The 19,863-nt window shown below is 41.4% G+C and overlaps 1 protein-coding gene across 2 annotated transcripts in view; it reads right to left on the bottom strand.

Moving 5' to 3' along the window:
* Positions 1-1,462, bottom strand: part of LIN7A (lin-7 homolog A, crumbs cell polarity complex component) — a 47,205-nt gene extending 45,743 nt beyond the window's left edge. For both annotated transcript variants that reach the window (XM_030960609.1, XM_030960610.1), the window contains exon 1: positions 1,139-1,462. In XM_030960609.1, coding sequence (XP_030816469.1) covers positions 1,139-1,418 — 280 coding nt within the window. In that variant the 5' untranslated portion in view covers positions 1,419-1,462. The remainder of the gene's footprint in view (positions 1-1,138) is intronic.
* Between the last annotated feature and the right edge of the window lie 18,401 nt (positions 1,463-19,863).

The raw sequence follows: 19,863 nt of genomic DNA, 5'->3' as shown, positions 1-19,863 counted from the left end.
GTTCTAGCAAAGATGCCTACCTGTCCTTTACAATTATGAAACTGAGTCTGCACAGGATTCATTTGCATAGGACTCACAGAAAAAAAATCTCCATCTTACTTCAACATTCCATCTTAATCCTTTGGGAAAAAAAAAAACCCTAACATTTAAAACAGCAAGGCACTGGCCTTACATATTCTTTCAAGAGTACAAGACTCATAGGGACTGGGAGCCTCTTGGAACCTCTGGATGCAAGTGAGGAAGGAGGACACCTCGGCAATTCAGAATGCCGTAGTGGGAACAGTAGGAGCAAAGTTGCTCTCCCTTGTAACCCACAGAAATCGAATGAGGTTTCTGGTGAGCCGTGTTATGGGAACAACTGCACTGCAAGGGAACAAGGTTCAATTTTTACAGCCTGAAGGCAAAACTTTAAGTGTAAACTTCAAGATTTCAGCACCCTCTTACGCTACCTGTATAAGGTTACTGCTGACACAGCCTCAGGGCTACCCGAACACCACGCTCTCCCTGCCGGACAGAGCAGCAGTCTACGGGAATACGCAGAACCGCTCTTCTGCATGCGAACGGACAAGTTGCAGTCACGGATGCCTTCCCCGCGCAAGCCCCCAAAAAAGCCGCATTTTGCCGGCAAACGCCGCTCTCGTCGAGAGGTTCGGGCTCCCGACCCACAGCCGGAGCGGCGCTGCCCCGCCACCGAGCATCCCCCGCCGAGCCACCTGCGGGGGCGGCGACGCGGGGCCTCGGCGCGGAGCCACGGCGGGGAGCGCCCACGGGGAAGCCCCGCAGGGCGGCGGCGGCGGAGCGGCACCGAGGAGCGACTCCGGAGCGGAGCGCTGACCGCGGAGCCGCCTCCTGCGCTTGCGGCACCGTGGCGCTGCCGGCGGCGGGATACCTGCCCCATCCCGGCCCCTGCCCGCACAAAGTTTTATCTCCTCCGTTTCAGACCTTCTCCCGCAGCCCACCTGAGCCCCGCGGGGAGGCGCGTCCCCGCTGCCCGCCCGCCACCGCCGGCCCCGGGCACTGCGGAGCCGGAGCGCTGCCGCGCTGGAGCTGCGGGGGCAGAGCCGGCGCTTGCCGCGGTGGCCCCCGGGCACGGCGGCCGGGGAGGCGCGGCCGGGGGAGCGGCGGCAGCCGCGCTTACCTCTGTCCAGCGTGAGCGGCTGGACCGCTGTCAGTGTCGCCATGTCTGCGGCGGGGCTAGAGCCCGAGTGACGCGCGGCTCCGGCACCGGCGTGGAGTGCGGGGAAGGGCGGGGAGGAGGCTGGCAGGGAGAGGGGGCGGAGGAGGAGGGTGGCTCCGTGGGAGGAGGAGGCGAGCGGGGCGGAGAAGGTGCCCAAGGGTGGGCGGCTCATAGCACACGGGCCGCCGCGATGCTGCGGGCGCAGAGCGGCCCGGCGCGGCCCAGCGCGGGCTGCCGGCATCGCTGCGCTGGGGAGCTGGGCCTGGCGAGCGGCCCCCGCCTCACCGCGCTCGCCTCGGGCAAAGACCGGGGACCGCGGAGATCGCAGCAGCCCGGGCCGTGCGCGGGGGCGGATCGCTGCCGGTCCCGCCGCCCCGGGAATGCCGCAGCTGCCGGCGGAGGAAGAGAGAGGGCGAGGGCGGGAGCTCCGCAGCGCCGCGGGGCGGGGAGGACCGGCGGGGCCGGATCCGGCAGCCCGGCCTCGCCTGGGCCGGGGGCGGTGGGCCGGGCCGGGCCCGGCAGCGGCGCGGCGAGCGGTGTGTCTGAGTGAGGCCCTGCTCCCGCGGCTGCCTGTGGGGATGGGAGATCCGCGAGCGGAGCCGGGAGCGGCTTTTCCTGCCATTGTGCAGGGCTCTGGATTAAGGGACATATCATGTAGTCACCCTTTTGGATGGACCAAGGCGGCGGCCTCATCAGTCCAGCCATCCCTCTTTTCTACGTGCTATGTGTGGCCGGCCATCCTTCAGAAATCCCGCATACACACCGGCTCTGCACCGCCAGGGGTTGGTCACTGACACGTGGCGGCCGCCTCTTGTAGGTCAGCTGCAGCTTGTGTGAGCATGGAGGCCCCTGTTAAAAACCATCCACGAAGGTGGAATTTCACTGGAATTCTGCGAGGTTTGTCGGCAGCCTTCTGGTTTTCCTGCCCTTGTCGTCCATAAGAAGGGAAAGGAATGTGGTCAGCTGCCATCTAAGAAAGGTGTGACAGGGTGGTAGAGTTCTATTGAGTTTCTGCTGCCTTCTCTTTGGTGGATGATGGTGTAGAGAAATAAATGATGGAGTGAAGAATGGTGTCCTTTTTAACTATTTCCTTGTGTAGCACCTGTGCACCTTTAGGCTTGTTTGGAATGCTGGGATAAAGGGCAAGGTAGCATCCTTCTCCTTACCCACTATTTTTTCACATACCACAGAGAACTTGAAAGTACAGCAGTTCAAAGTTGCACATGAATAAAAGCTTTCAGCTGCAAGGGTATTTAAGCGCTAGTATAGAGAATTAGGGAAGATGTGGAATAATTGCCACTTAAAAGTTTTTGGAGCAGATTAAAAATATATTTTGCTGTTTTAAAATTAGAGGAGTTTAATATATATATGAACCACCCACTTCTGATAAACTGAATTCAGCACAAATTTATCTAATTAACAATAAACATTAGCATATTTGGTTATCTTGGCAAGAAAATGTTTCAATTAGCTAAAATATCAAACGTTAAGAAATAGTTCCTGGTGAACGGTTTTTAAAATCAAAATTAACATCAGGATTGTTGTTATGCAAATTTTATGTACTTACAAAGCAGCTGGGTTGACATAAAGTGTAATAGCTCCTCTTAAGTAGTCACATTACTGTATATTAGATTCATAGTCCCAAATGGAGAAGAAATAAACATTTGGAGCTATAACAACCTAATGTGACAGCACTCAAACAGCTCTGACATTTAAAAAAACTTTTATTAAAGATACAGAAGTGTGTTCAAATAAAATTAAGAGCAAGATGGCAAGTAAATTAGCCAAGTAAATATGGAAACCAAGTTGCTTTCCATATAGGACTTCATAACCCTGAGACTTGCTTTCTTAGAGTGCTATCTTGGAAAGAGACATTTTGAAGCAAAATGCTGTCATAACAATAACATCTCTACCAATAAATATGTAGCATTAATGCCAAGAACAGAGTGCCTGTGGAAAGCAATAAGGTCCTTCTGGGTTTATCTTTTATCTGCTGCTGGTCAGATTTTTTGTGCTTCAAGGACTCATTGGCACTTAGATAAGAGACTTGAATACAAGTGCACTCAAGGAGGATGTAAAGCAGCATTTGCTGAAATTAAACTATGGTTCGATCCTGAGAATGTTAAAGACCTAGATGAGGAATACTTTAAGCAGCTGAACTTTTGCAGAAAATCGCAGAAGTTGTGCAGCTGAACTTTTGCAGAAAATCGCAGAAGTTGTACAGCTGAAATTAGCAACTGGAGAAAGGAGGTGAATGAGGCAGTAGCTCTTTGCTTTGCTAACTCCCAGGAGCAATGGAGGGCACTGATAGCTAAAGTTAGCAGTCAAAAAAAACTACCAGCCAGCCTGCCATCTTAGAAGGTAAATCTTTTTTTGGCAGAAACAACTCCTCTGACTCCCAGTCTTCTTCTTGTTTCCTTGAGCTGTGTTGGAGCTTTTAGTTCAATGTCCCATGCTGTTTACTGAACCAATGAAATTAGACTGAATTAACAGATTTTATATCTGCTACATGGACTATAAACTAACACTTATAACAGATAGTCAGTGGTCAGGTGCCAGTGAACAAGGTTGTTGCTAGTTAGGTGCATGTATACTTTTTGTGGCTAAATTTTTAAACAAAGTTTAGCTTTTTTTTTTTGAAATACCTAAAATGTGGTCATAAAGTCCTCCATGGCCATGCTTTTATATAATGCATATTTTATTATATAAAATAAAAAAAAAAAGCCTGAAAATGAGTAAACCATGGAAGATGGTGTCCAGAGAGGCTGAGAAAGGACTTGGACAACCTGTTCTTACTGTGACACTAGGCTTTAAGCAAGAGGTTAGACTGGATATTTTTCAGATCCTTTTCAACATAAATGATTTGATGGTTCTGTAGTAAACTGTCTGAATTACTAGTAAGAATTATCTGAATAGCTGGATTCAATTGCTAGATTTTAAAAAGCAATGTGTTTTAATGCTGCTGCAAGCAAGCAATGAAAAACCACAATGGTTACTTCAGGACCAGTACTGAAGATTATTTTCAGTAGGGATGTTCTTATGTAGCTCATTCAGTGTAAGTTCTTTCTGGGATGTCACCAAAAGGACAATGCAGTCCTTGAACATATAAATGAAGAATGACAAACACAAATAGGGAAATTATATTTCTTCTGTATGTAGCATCCATGGAGCAACTGACTGGAATATTGTGTCCAGATGTGATGTTTGCCTTTTAAGATAGAAAATCAGTTTTGACATGAGGTTGAAGGACTTTAAATGAAGTTTATCAAAGACAAGAGATAAGAAGGGAATGAATCACTGTATGTAGGAAGAGACATAACATTGGAGGGATTTAAAGTCCTTAAATTTATAGTCTTATGACATAAGGTGATCCCATGACTGGAAGTTTAACAAACACAATCTTGAGTAAGCTGTGCTGTTCTAGCTATTAGGGTAATATAGGGATTAATCACTTGTGATTGCCTGAAATCATAACAAAAATCAGAGATCTTTGTAAATGGCTTGCTTTGATCTAATGTCTAAAGAAAATACAATGGTGATGGTATTCAGGAGGTTAGATGAAATAATGAGTATGATCTGTTACTCTCATGACTTTTATGACCCTTTTTCTTCCCTCAAGAACTGGTGCTACATGGGCCAGAGAATTATTTCTATGCAGCACAGTGCAATGCAATATGGAAAGACCCAGCACCTCTCTGAATGCACCCAGGGGCTACCAGAGTAGCACATCTAAGTTTTGCATGGGATAATTCATAGAATCATGCAATTATTTTGTGTTGTAAAGAACCTTAAAAATGATCTAGTTCCACCCCCCTGCCATGGCAAGGCAGGGTTCATCTTGAGGTTCATCCACATTTCTGGGCAACTTTTTTCAGTGTCTGACTATTGTCAGTGAAGAAATTTTTTCCAATATCTAATCTAAACCTTCCCTCTTCCAGTTTGTGCCTTGCACTTCAGCACAACTAAAAGCAAAGATTGCAAGAGTGTTATGATGTCTTGTGAATTCTCAGAAGACTGAAGATTTTTGTCATCATCCAGATTTGCTTCTGGTGTAGCATTTTGCATCTAAAGGGGAGAGAAACCTTCCATTAAAAAAAAAAAAAAACCCAAAACCCAAGGGTTTTTTTCATGCTGTTTCCATGGCAGAACTTGCTATTTGAGGAATTTGATGGTTTAACAGGAGCTTGTTTATTGGGCAAAGAGCTGCATTGGTTACTCATAAGAAGTGTGATTTAGTGCTTTCTGTGAACTGCTTGTGTTTCTCACAAGTACAGTTCATTTTGTCGCAGGAGAGCCATGTCATCTCAAATAATATTTCAGGTGAGCTGGATGCACAGCTACCATGGATGCACAGCTGTGTATAGTTCAGTATTTTTCCACTGTACTACCCCCTACCACAGAACTGCACTTCACTACAGGACTCATTTTACATTCTAATATTGTGTAATGGATTACTTTTTGTAGATTGTGCAATTACTGCTTTTTCCCAAACACTGAAATCAATTTGGCCTTTTTTTTCCCCAGTTTTGCTAAAGATTTAATTGAAGTTGACAGCAGGGAGAACAGGGTCAAGCTTTGCCAAAATTTGCCTTGGGCTACATTGAATTTCAGGTGGGGGATCTGCTCTGCCTGGTGAGTTTCCACCTATAATCTACAGAATCCTCTAAGCGGATGTAGCCTCTTAAAAATAATTACTGCAAAAGCTAAGAAACGCAAACCTGTTGCTGGTAGGCCTACGTTTGCTGTTGGGGAAAGTGGGTTGTGCCTTGGTGGGCACGGTCCCTCCCGTTCATTTAGGCAGGGAAGCAGTTTAAAAGCAGTTATAAATCAGACCTTCAATCTATTATTACCTTTGGATACACATGAAATCTGAAACCTGAATCCCTTTTTTACTCTGACTTTACTTATTTTGTCTGTTTTAAGAATGAGATTAATACTTTGTCAGTACTGACGACCTTTGAGAAAAGTGCAAGTTACCCTTTGTGTGACCACAGATACCTTCAGTTAGTCAGTTTAATGCCAGTAAAAGCTTCACCTGCAAGCACTGAACCTGTACTGAAAACATGCCCATAATGAATGAATTCACATAGGGTTTTTAGTTATTTGAACAACTGAACAAAAGTATTGATTTGCTCTCCTCAGAGACCAGCAGCATAATGAATTATCCATTGATGCTCGTGTCCAGTCTATTAATGTAGATTTTGGATAGAATTTTTGGATCAATGTGATTTCTTAACAATAAGCTTTTGAATGAGAAAATACCCAACCCAACAAATAAGTAGACTTGTCCAAAGAAATATGTTTACTGGTTATGCTTCACTGGGTTTCTCAGTGTTTCCCTTAAAATCTCCCTATACACAGAATGACAGAAAGAATATGTCATTGTGAAATAGATACTTTAAAAATGTACTTTAAAAACTGCAGAACATTAAATTTTAAAAAGTTATAGATTTATCAATGGTGAACTAACAGTGATAGTTACCAGAAGGTGCATAGTTAACAATGGAGCCGTAAGGAAAAAAAAAGACATGCAGGGACAAGCCACCCTTGCGTATAATTGCCACAGCTAATTAATTTGGGAGCATGAACAGTGCAACAGATAACATTATGTATCATAGATATTATCTATCATATATCATATCTGTCTTCTATTACCTGAAACTTAGTCCTGTGTTAATTTTCATGGCAGATCAGTGACATTATGATATGCATATGAAAATGGGTGGGACCTTGATTGCAAGGGGTTATTGTAATTAACACTGATTTTAGTATACTCTGTAAGTACCTTTTTGAAGTCATAAAATTTAAAATATGATTAAGAAGCCCTTTTGGGATCTAGAGTGCATTTTCACATTTTAATTGGGAAGTGTAGAAAAGCAAGCTGCTTCTAAAGATGATGTGTGTACAGCTGTATGAATCAGGAGAGGTTTGGTTGGATATCAGGAAAAAGATTTTCACCCAGACAATGGCTGGGCACTGGAACAGGCTCCCCAGGGCAGTGGTCACAGCACCAAGCTTGACAGAGTTCAAGAAGTGTTTGGACAACACTCTGGGGTACATGTGTGACCCTTGGGGCATCATGTGCAGGGCCAGGAGTTGGACTCGATGATCCTGAGAGGTCCCTTCCAACTCAGTATATTCTATGATTCTATGATTCTGCTTAAATGCATCTGGGGACCAGAATGTCAGGGTGACTGATTATTCTGGTTGAGAATATAACTTTTTCTTCAGAAGGAAAGAGGAACAAGGGGAAATATGGTTAAGTTGCCTTGTTCTAGAAGTAATTTCATGGACATCTCCGCGCATCCAATCAGCATCACTTCAGAGCTGATCTGTGTGACATTGTGATCTCCTTGCTCACTGCAATGCAGTCGTGCTCACTTGCCAAGTTACTCTGTTTCCTTCATCTGTGTCCCAGAGGCAAAAACAGCTTCAGGACCTGTGTGGGTTTTAGATGCATACAGATGCTGATACGACTGTGTGTAGTTCCAGTAAACTTGTTTGTCTAGAGGCAGTTTGAAGTCTTAGTTCCTGAGCTGGAGAGTCTGCAAGACTAGTCTGGCAAACATCTGGGTGTACTCTATCTTTGCTGTCATTGCAGTTAATTAGTGTGAGAACATGTGCCTGAGTCTGTTCAGAATCTAATTAAATGGCATATACAATATTTTCTTCCTGGAAAGCCTTCAGGAAAGCCTATACAGATTTAAGGTTCTTGACTAATTTTTTTGAGAACTTTCTTTTAATATTTGGAAGAACACTTCTTCTTGGCCATATACTACAGCCTTGGAGAGAGATTTTTCACAAGGACATGTCATGATAGGACAAGGGAAAATGGCTTCAGCCCAAAAGAGGGCAGATTTAGAGTAGCTATAAGGAAGAATTTCTTTACTGTGAAGGTGGTTAGCCACTGGCACTGGTTGCCCAGAAAAGCTGTGGCTGCCCCGTCCCTGGGAGTGTTCAAGTCTAGGCTGGATGGGGCTTTGAGCAACCTGATCTAATGGGAGGCGTCCCTACCCGTGCCAGGGTGTGGAACCAGATGAGATGAAGGTCTCTTCCAACCCATACCATTCCAAAATTCTATGATTGTATACTAACTGACAATAATATCCAACACATGCTGTTGTTCATCTGCTCATAACCCTCAGATGACACCATTCTGCTAAATTTGCTCTTCATTCACATTCAAAGCCATCAGCTTCACTTTCAAATTGACCCATGTTCTTTTCCAGGCCAGAGACCAAATTCTCGATTTTTAAAGTTGTAATGACTGCAGCACTGTCAAATGTTTACTGTTGGGATTAACACCAGGTCATGGGGTCTTGTGCCCTGGTCTCTTCACAGCCACTGATGATAAACGAAGCTCATCCTAGCAGCACTCTTGTCACATCAGCAGCTGTCATCAAACAATGAGCCTTCAGTTTTTCTCCAGGTCTGTTTTAGTGCCTGCCCTGATGGTCTAGACTTTCTCACCTAGGCAGCGCTGCAATGAGCCTAAAAGTGCTTCATACTGAAGCTCTGTTTGGTGGTCCCATCTCTCTGCACTGGCAGAAAACACCTTTTGTTGCATGGCTTTGCCTAGCCAAGCAAATTCCCTTCAAGGACATATAGTTAATCGTGCTTGACAGGCAGCCCTTGGAGGCAGTGGCTCTGAGCATAGTGACTGCTGGGTATTTGCCAGCTTGCTCCTGACAATTGATGGGAGGGTGTGGACATAGTGACCAGCTCAGGTTGTTGCCTTGTGATCTGGTCCCTGCAGAGGCACAGCAATGTAAGAGTATCCCCAGCCAAGGCCTTCTGCTTTACCAGAGAGTGAGGTGATAGGGTGAGGGGGAGAAATCATCAGAGAAAAACCATGTGTGGGCTTGATTCTAAACAGCTCAATTTTTCTGAGTCCAGCTTTGTCCTTTGATTTCAGTAATACTTTTTTGTTTGTTTTTTATACAATGCCCACCAGTACCCTGGCCAGTATATGCAATTCACGTACCAAATTGCCCTAGATGCATTGAGGATCTGCACTAAGGGGTTGATTGCACATTATATCATGCTAAGGTAACTGAGTCTACTTCTGCAGGTCCAGCCATGAAGGTAATAAAATTAGCTAAAAAATCAGTGAAGATACAGCACTGATTTTATGGTAGGGGAATGGATCCTCACAATCCTCAAAGGATTAATCTGAGGAAAGGCAGAAGTACTGCTGATCTTTATTGTCACCTTTCTTTATAGGGAAAATTTCATACACTGAGGGCAAGCCTTTCAAATCCTGCTCTTGTCCATTGCACCTTTCCTGCAATTACACCTGAATTTCACTCAGCTTCACCAGTGTAATATATTTAGCTTTCCTATCCAGGATCCTCTCACTAGATGTACCTGCTGAATTTTCTGGTAACTGCCAGTGAGTACTGGAGGTGCACTCTTGAAATCATGTCAGGATTAGGTCCCATATATGATGACACGCAGCTACAAGAATCCTGGACCAGCCTAATACTATTATTAATAGCATTAATGCTAAGGCATTAATGCCATCACTGCAGTTCCTCCTATTGTATTGCTAGCTGCTCCTTTTATCACTTGCTGATATCTTATATGCTAGGAGAGATAGAAGGACTTGATAAGTTTGAGTGATCAGAATAAGTTTGGGTCCAGCAACTTTACCTCCTATCTCCAGATCCGGTTTGGCCGTGCCAGCTAGGGCTTGTTCCCTGATTTTCCCCACTGCTCTGAGTTACTAACTAGAATGGAACATGAGACCTGTAAAATGTCTGCCATTAGAAAGACTGAACTAAATTAGCTTTGCTGAAGCCAAGAGGACTCCATAAGGTTGAAAATTTCTGTGTCGCATTCTTCAGTGCTGTATGTGCAACCTTGTGGGCAGTCAGGCTTTGGCCTGATTATGCATCACTAAGACAATGTCAATGGATTTCAGATGGGGAGAACTGGGTATTGGAACACTGAATAGCTCAGAAACTCAGCAAGGACAATAGCAAGAGAAGGGCACTGATACCAGCAGACTGTGGGATAGGAATTTGCTTGACTTGTCATTTTTTTCTTTTGCTCTCTCCCTGCAAAAGGTCTCAATTTTGCAGTAAACTAATTTTTGTTTTCCTTCTGAAGTGAAACTAAACAGACTATTTTGAACTTGAGTTCTCTGGCAGCAAGAAGGGAAACTCTTTATATCATAGAAGGGCCAGTGAAGGTTTTAAAATCCATTTTCTTTTCTCCACTCAAGAGATACCTGTGAATTCTTAGTATACATGCAAAAGAAAATCTGGGTCTGTTTTCCTAAGCTGTGAAGGATTTCAAAACTGTCTTTATGTAAAACTACTGAACTTGCCAGTACTCCAGGATATTTCCAAGAGAATAGGACTATTATAAATGACTATGATTATTTAAGAAGTGCAGGGGATTTCAGGATCTTGATTCACATTGTTCTTCTGGTGCAGGATTAGAAGTAAGGCATGGAGCTGAAAGGATCTTCCCCTCTATATCCAGACCTTGCAAGGCCATCCCCCATCAATTATGTGTGCTTTACACCTTCACTCTGTGTAGATGTTGGAGGAGAAGCTTTTCCTCAAACACACTGCTCATCTTCCAGGCCAACAATGTAGAGCTGGCTTTAAGCTCAGCCAACTTAGGCAACAAAATAAAGAAAGGAGAAGGTAGCATATCTGTATGGCTGCCTGAACTCCATGGTCATGCTGAAGGTGAATGTTCCTGCCTGCAAGGAACAATGCCATGCAATGAGAGACAGCAGTCCTGACAGTGCTCTGACACCTTCTGTCTGTGCTGTATGGCAAAATGCTGTCTGCTGGCAGGCCAGATCCTTCAGTATTTGCTTTGCTGGAAAGCTGACTGGAACTTTGTTGGGGGCAGGGTTTGGATTAGTGTCATTTCTTCCATTTACATGTGAGCAGCCAAGTCAGATGATGACCAGGCAATTTTTCAGGAGAAGACAGTGTGTTCTTGTTTCCTGATGGAGTAATTTCATGTGTCTGTGCTGATTTGACAGAATGAGCAAGTTAAGTCAGGGGAGAATGATAAAGCTAGTCAAGATGCCAGGATCCAAATGGCTTGGCCAAGTCCCATGTACACACTATCCAGATTTATGGTTGGACTCAATAATCTTAAAGGTCTTTTTCAACCTGAATGACTCTTGACCCTCTATGATGGTTTCTTTAGAGACCAATGGGAAAGTTTGATTCCCTCCCTCTAGTTTCTTTCATGGTCATGCTATTATTCCTTGATTCCTGCGCTTCAGTTAAAATACCATATTTGATACACCTAGAGGACCGAATGCTACAGTCCTTAATGCCTGTGTTGGTGTTTCTGATAAAAGTTAGAGGCTGTTCACGTCCACAAATCCACCACCACATGTTCAATCAAGTATCTAAGTGAATTTTATGCTGGGAGACTGGCCTGCTAAGGCACTTTCTTAATATTAAGTGCAGGAAATGCTTTTTAACTGTGTATCAATGGAATTCAACCCCTGAAAAATTAAAACTGCTTTTACTGATACATGCCAGGAGTGAATCTTCATGTACAGCAAAAGAATTGCAGTGAGCCATGAAGGATATTTTAGGATCAACTGCTGCCAGATATTGAGTTGTGCTAATTCTCTGGAAAGTTGAGTAGGGGAATGCCTCTGTGGAGAACTCCAGGGCTTTTGAATTTGCATTGTTCAAAGCTACTTCTCCTGTTCCCACATAAAAATACAAATTGCATGGAGTGCAGCAAAAGAAAATACAACAGGCATTATTTTCCAGGCTTGCTAAACAAAACAGCATTGTGGACAAGTGAAGAGGAACAGTCAGCCTTTATGCTGAGCATAGCAAGAACTATTTGAGACATAATTTATGAATTGCATTAATTAGTTTTCAGGGTTAATGTTATTATTCAGGAATTAGATTATCATCCACAAGGACAGAAGAACTGAAGAAATCCAAGAGACTAGGCAAAGCAAAGATGTGTTTTGCCCATCAGTGGGTTGATAAATATTTCAATACAGAAATGGTCAATACTCTAGGGCAAAGCAAAAATGCAAGTGTTGAGAATTTCCTGAATAAAGCTTCCATCACCAGCTGCTAGGCATTTAAAAGGCATTACTTCATTTTCCACTAACCACAAAACAAATTGTGGCTGGCACAGGAAGGCATTCTGGCTTTGCATCACGGAGATTTCAAAAAAGAGAAAAATGATTGTTTTCTTCAGACCAAAATGAATGTTGTGGAGTGTGTTTAAGACCAGCTTCAATTATCAAAAAAACTGGAATTTAAATATTTCTACCAGTGCAATATCAGGAAACTTCAGGCATTAAACGGTATTCATTAGGGATTTGGTTGCATTCATATAAGAAAACATAAACAAAGATGGGCACATTCCAGATTTTAGATGTAGATATTTAAAAGAGAAAATGTTCCCACCCCCCTTTTTATGAAGACAACTTTCCTAATATAGTGTGGCAATTTCAGGGAGTAGGATTATAAGTCAGCTAGAAAACTGGCCTTGTTTCTTAGATTTGGGCAGAATATAATTATTGTAAAGCTTTAGAGAACAGATGGCCAGAGATTTCAGAATCGATAAATACCAGCTTTCTGCTTTGGACTGGTGGTGTTAGGCCTAGAGGTCACATTCAGGCTGCTCTGGGTTTTCCTGCAATATCTGAATGTAGCAGGACTCTTCAGCCTCTCAGGGCTTCCTATAAGGATCCAACCTTGGTCACTCAGCAATCCAATGGGGAACCACTGGAAAGCATTACTGCACAGGGCTCCAGCAAATGGCTAGCAAAGGAATGAGACAGCTGTACCAAGATGAATTTTGCTTACTTTGGGCTTTCATTTCTATTGGTTATTTTGACTGTCAGCATCACTGTGTCAATGGTAGATCATGCTTGATTACAACCTTCTGGTTACTCTTTTTCATTTTTCCCTGAAAAATATTTAAGGATCAAGAAACACTGAATTAATTGAAAAGGGTTTTTTAAAATTTTGGGCGCAGATGGACTTAAAATATGGCAGAAGAGATCAATAGTGGAGGACATTTCAATGGAAGCAAATTCTTCAGAACTATTTCCTTTCCTTTTAGTTCTTTCCAGAGACAGTGGAGCTTCAGCTTAGACAACTGCTGCCACATTTCAGGCTGTCAGACTTTGGGATATATCAAAAAACATGAATTATACTGCTCTCTTCACATAGCTTATGGGAAATGAGGAATATCTATGTGAACTGCTATGTGTTTCATCCTGTCAGCACTCTGACAAGGTTCTGCAAATGTGGGATTGCTTGGGGAAAGTTGAGCAAAGACTTAAGAATCTTTGGAAGAAAAGGGATCACTGAGGGTTTATTCTGAAAGCATGTGAGTAATTTCTGATGCCTCCCAGAGTAAAAAAGAGAAATATCTTATGACCTGTTACAGCAAAAGCTGCGAGGAAATGCTTGTGGGTCTTTCTCTAATTATCTTGGGAGTGCCTGTTAGCAATACAGGTATTCACAATCTGGGGCAATTGCAGACTGACATGCACCTTTAAAGCATATTTGGTATTTGTAGCCTTTTAGCACTGGATTACGTCTTCTAACATTCAGCTTGTGATCGTAGCTACCTGAATTGGTGTGTTTGCTCTCATGCTATAATGTTTTTTTCCACAGGCAAGAGAGATTAATCAAAATCAGAAATTTAAGTCACTGCTCCCTTTAACCACTTACAGGATTAGAGAAGACAGCAACAAAGACATCAATTATTAAACCATAATTTACCTTATTGTGTCCAGAATAACTAACTTCAAAGAAAATGCCATTTATTTTTCAGTAGAACACAACATAATTTATGCATTGCATTTGAAGTATGTGAACTTCAGTGATGAGTTAACATAAATATTCAGCATTTGAGTCAGGAATCCCAGCAAAGGTACAAACTCTTTGTCCTTATCTTTCACTGCCTGTAATAATTTCTCCTTGCTAGGTGACTGTTGCTATTCTTGGTGATTGGCAGAGCAGTCTGTGAGGCTGACTGTCAGCAAAATGACACGAATTATATTATCACCTCTCCCTTTCTTATAGACTGCTTCATCATTTGTATCTTAGTTTTGAATGTTGTTATTAGGCCTGATGTTCTTCTGTTCTCTAAATCTTGAAGAAAAGGCATTTTTTACTTTGACTCACTATATAATAATGTCTTCTCCCTTAACATAGGGAGATTATAAAACTTCTTTGAAATATATTTATATAGGCAATAAAAGTGGTTTCTTGAAAAAGTTATTACTTTTCTTCCTTTTAACATGTGATGGTGTATTGCTGCAATTTTTCTTTCTTTCAGTCATTCACCCCTTAACAACCTCAAACGGAGGGTATGAATCTGATCCCAATTCATTGCATCTGATGTACTGAATCAGTAATTTGGTGGGCTCAAAGTCCCACGAAATTATTACGCTCCTGATCTTTTTGGGGAAAAAAAGGGAGGACCTGGTAGGTGAAGTCAAGAAGAACTTTAATGTTCATAGAATTGAAGTCTTAACAGTTTTATCAGCAAGGTGTTAGTATCCCAGGTCTTTTCATAGAATGATCATGATACTGATGTTAATGGCTTTTTTTCTCACTCCAGGGCTCATTTTCATGTGTTGGCTACACCTTGCTTTTTCTTCATTAATCTGCAATGTGGCATCACATCTGGGTTTGCAATGTATGTTGTGGTCTACATATGCTGGATATACCTGAGTTTTGTGAAGCTTAATGCATGTTTTGTACAGCACCCAAGGTTACATTCATTCAATAACCAGTAGTTGACTGCTGGAGAGTTTTTATAGCCCTGGGGCCACCAGCATCATCCTCTGGCCAAACTCTCAATGCCCCTACTGTCACCTCCTGCTTGTACTCCTACACTCTACATTATTTTAATATAAAAAGTAGTTCATTCCCTATGATAACTATTTGTGGCTATTAGTTACAGAAATATATGAAAAATATATGAGAATATTTTATCACAGATTTAATTTATTAAAACTAATACTGTATTTCATTTTTACTGCTTGCTAACTGTTCCTTAGCTTTCAATATGACTTACTTTTAGGATCAATGTTACTGCTTTTTCTTTTTTAGTCAGTTCTGAAAGTTTGGTAGCTATCGCTTTTCTGTATTCATTGTGCTTCTAAGTCCTGACTGACAATTCAGTTCTTGTTATGAAGGAGCAAAACATCATCCCCTCATTGGCCCTATTTCCATTAGTTCCTCAGAAGTAGCTGTATTAATTATTCTAGTGGTTTTAATATTTTGTATTTCAAATGAATGCTTCATTGAACTATTCCATTACCAAAGTTTTTAATTTTTAAAAGTAAAGGAAGTAGTAATATAAAACATCTGTATGCTGCCTCTATTTAACATTCAGATCCTGCCTGATCATTTCCTGGCAGAATTTATTATAATAGTAAAAGTAAGTGGCTTTTTTGAAGTTATTTTATTATAATAGAATCAAAGGAAAGTTACAAACATCTGAATAGAAACATTCTGATAACAGGGAATTTTCTGATAAGAGGATGAGTGCTATGTATACTTGCAAGGCCGTGAATAAATTGCTAGTAAGATTGTCTTCTCTTGAATACATCCAAATTTTGTGTTCCATCAGACATTTATCACTTATAAAACTAATGTAATAAAGAACAGCAGTTTACCACTGAGAAGTTGAAGCAGTAGGTATTTAAAAAGAAAATATTAACTGCTGTATCCTGAAATATATAAAAATCCAGTTTCACCCATCGCTATATTTACTGACACATTGCCAATGAAATTTTATCTTATTGATCTAAATGTGATAAGAACCAGTATAGCATTTTTGAGAGTTCTCTTTTGAAGGTACCTCTCAACTTAGATGTGTGCAGATGGCAGGAAGATCTTGAAACCCTGACTCATCATTTGAGGATGGTTACATTCAAGTATATATGACCATTTTCCTGGGCATTTATTAAATAACATAGATGCCTTACAACGGTCCTCAAAGAAAAAAAGCCCCAGTGTTGTTTTTTTTTCCCAATCACTTTCTTCCTGAGAATTGCATAAAGCTGACCGGTTTGGTAGTTGTTTGTGGGCAGTGTTAAGCTTTCCTATTACACAAGATATATATTATTTTACTCATTTTTTTAATGTGTTAATCTTGCTATCTTTTAAAAATTGTGTCCAGGAATTACTAAGAGTAATGGAAGTTAAAAAGAAAAGATATTCAAACTCAAGTTAGTACATGATTTTACTGATCAGCAGAAAAAAACCAAACTTGCATGTCTCTTGAAGACCATTCCTTGGAGTTCAAGAAGCGTGGTTAAATAGAAACAGGTGCTGGAGAATGGATGTATCTGCAGATGATTTAAGCAGTTACTGGCATGAATCTTCATTGAAATTAGGAAATCCAAGAGGTACATGTCAGGAAAAATGTCTTTAGAGAAGGAGAGAAGAGACAAGGGAAATTATATGCATGGTTGGCATGGACCACTGGGTAAGAAAATAAAATTACTTCTCCAGATAGGAAGAGATTTACAAGGACCATAACTGTCTATTAGATGAAAACCTAATAGCATAAATGAAAGTTCAAACAGTGAAAAGTACAGCATTGAATTATTTAACAAAAACTATGGTAACACAGAGCAAACTGAGACTCTGCATGAAACAATACTAAAGGTAACATAACTAGGGCCTTCTGAATATCTCCTTCTGGTAGGAAACAAAGACGTGTACATATACACAGTTGCATGGAATAGCTGAATATACACTCTGTTTTATTAAATTAATTGCTCTTACTATATTTAGTACTGTAATTGAAAAAGAAATTTGGAAATGCTGGTCCTGAGATGGGGAAGTAGCAAAACACCTTCTGAAAATGATGGTATATGTTTGATGGTATATGTTTGTGTTCTCCTCTACTCAGCAATGGTGAGGACACAGATTGGAGTGTTGAGTCAAGTCCTGGGCTTCCCGGCAGGAAAGAGATATGGATATACTAGAGAGAGTCCAGTGAAGGGTCACTATAACTAAAGGACTGGAGCATCTCTTCTACAAGGGAAGGGCTGAGGCTGTTCAGCCTGAAGAAAAGGCAGTTCAGAGGAAACTGATCACAATGGAAGGATGCAAAGAAGTGAAACCAGAGTTTTTTCATTGATTTTTTGGTGACAAGATCAGAGGCAAACTGAAACACAGGAGGCTTGCTCTGAGCATCAGGGAACAGTCCTTTACTGTGAGGATGACTGAGCACTGGCACAGGCTGCCCAGGGGGGTTGTGTAGTCTCCATCCTTGGAAATATTCAAAAGCCATCTGGAGATGGTCCTGGCCAACTAGCTCTAGGTGGCCCTGACTGAGCAGGTGCTGGATCAGATGCCCCCCATGTGTCCCCTCCAACTTTAACCAGCCCGTGATTCTACCGGTTAAGCAGAGGCATAGGTGCATATCTGTTTTGCATATATCCCCCTGTAGGCTGTGTTATTAGGACTGCTAGTGCCAATTTGACTAGTTTTGCACTGCTGAGGACACAAACGGTACTCTAGGGAAGACATCACAACTGGTAGTCATGAATTATGAAGAGGATGAAGTGTAATTTAATACATACACTAGGAGTGTTTTGAAGGACATTTATATGTGATTACATGAGAGAACAAGTAAGAGAAGGGATGTGTGATATTTTTAACTTTCTAAACAAGGCAAATAAAAAAATTATATTAGACAATAATAAAATCATTGCGTTAGAAGACATCTGTTTGGGAAAAAAATATTCTTCATACAGCCAAGTGTCTCACAGATTTGTCATCTAACCTTTAAATAACTAGAAAATGATATTTTCAGCAATAGGCTTCTGAAGTCCATAAGGCCCTTGGAAACCATGGTAATTTTCCTGAACTCTGAAAGAGACACACCTACGTGTCTGCCGTATTAACAGGCATTTGCATGTCTAATTTGTCTTGCATTGTGCTGAGATTTCACTCTGCTGGAGTGGCAAAGGGTCAAAACTAACTGTATTTTGGAAGAAAGGTTTTAAAGTTGGTCTGGCAACTCAATTATATTCCCTCAGCTTCTGAGAAATAGGCTCAACCTGATCCCAAAAGCTCCATTTCAATCTTTTGATTAGCAGAGCTTGAGAGCACCTCTTGGCTGGCAAATTAAGACACCATAGAGCAAACTTTGCATTCTGACTCATAAAGTGTTTTTGCAAGTATCACTAGCAAGCTTTGGAATAAATCCTTCCTTCAGTATTTTTTGTAATATTTTTTTAACCCAATAAGGATTTAGCATAGCAAGACATTTTGTACACAGAATCCATTGTTTGATGGAGATGGTTTCTTATAGGACACAACTATTTTGTTTTATCCAGTCAGCACTAGAAAGGTTAGTTTTCAATGTCTGTTTTTTGTCAATTTGTGGTACAGGACAACTTCAAATCTGCTGACCTGATTAGTGCTGGGAGACCTGAATACTGCACAGCAGACTTGTGCTATGGGCAACACTATTTATGGCACATAGTGTTTAGAAACCTAACAGCATCAATCACAATAAAATAATATAATAAACACAATTAAAGGTGAATGCTGTATGACTGAAAGGTTGGCATACGTAATTAAATACAGGCAGATTCCTGCCTGCTTCTTTACTTTCTATGCAACTTTTAAATTGTATGCAAAAACATTTCTGCTTAAAAACACTCCTCTTTATTGCAAATCCAAGGACAACTGCAAGTTCTGGGTAACAGAGAATGAAACTGTTCCATAGATAAACAGCATATTTAATATTTATTTAGTAGAGGAAGAGTAAAGTAGTAAATGAAAAAAAAAAGCTACTCTTGAAAATAAAGCACTAGTTTTGGGCTGGGAGTTATGAATTTAATTAATTTCCTGTCAGGATTTTATTTTTGTAGTAGTCATTTTTACTCATGAGTGGGTGGCTCTTAAGATGAGTAGCTGAAACAATGAAACTGAGACCCTTAGAGCTGTGGAAATTTCAATTGTACGCTGCAGAAGAATTTGATAGCAAGCAAGAGTTCACTAAATGTGCTATTTTGACACACAATGCCTTTGAATTCAGGATAGTCAAGTTTTCTTCTGTAGTGAATGACTTGTTCTAAAGCAAAAACTAGATAAAAATGACATGGAGGAGGTTAGCTGCTTTTGAGGCTGTAACTCCTTATGCAAATTGTCTTTGCTGACCTGTGTGGTCAGGAAGGTGGGGTTGTGGTCTGTCATGAGTAGTGATGTGAGCCATCATGGTATGCATTCATGTTGGGTGACTGCAATAAGAAAATGGCAGCCCTGGCTGGTAGCCAAGAGAGAAGGGAAAAATGCAACAATCAGGCAAGAATGACATATACTCCCACTTGGAGCACCTTAATTTTCCTGCTTGAGAGGCTGGAATGACCTTTTAATAGTAGATGTGCCAGGTGGACAGGTGCTAATAATAAGACCCTAGACCACCCCAGTCATGCTGGACGTATTTTTGTGCCGCCAAACTAAATAAAAGGGAGCAGGAAAGCAGCCTTGTCTTCTAGTCCTCCAGGAGAGACAGAGCAGTTTCCCAAAACTTGCTCAGAGGTTCTTCTGGTCTTCATTTCCCATATTGCTTGTGTTCATTCTTTCTTTTCATGAGTTCCTACTTCACAATCACAATATTTTTAAAATATAGCTGATGATTTAAAAATCCTCATCATAGAAAAAAATCCAGACTAAATAATTTTA

Source organism: Camarhynchus parvulus, chromosome 1A (genome assembly GCF_901933205.1).
Source record: "Camarhynchus parvulus chromosome 1A, STF_HiC, whole genome shotgun sequence".
In the NCBI taxonomy this organism is placed as follows: Eukaryota; Metazoa; Chordata; class Aves; order Passeriformes; family Thraupidae; genus Camarhynchus; species Camarhynchus parvulus.
The sequence above is the reverse complement of the archived record's forward strand: the minus strand, read 5'-3'. Positions and strand labels throughout refer to the sequence as shown.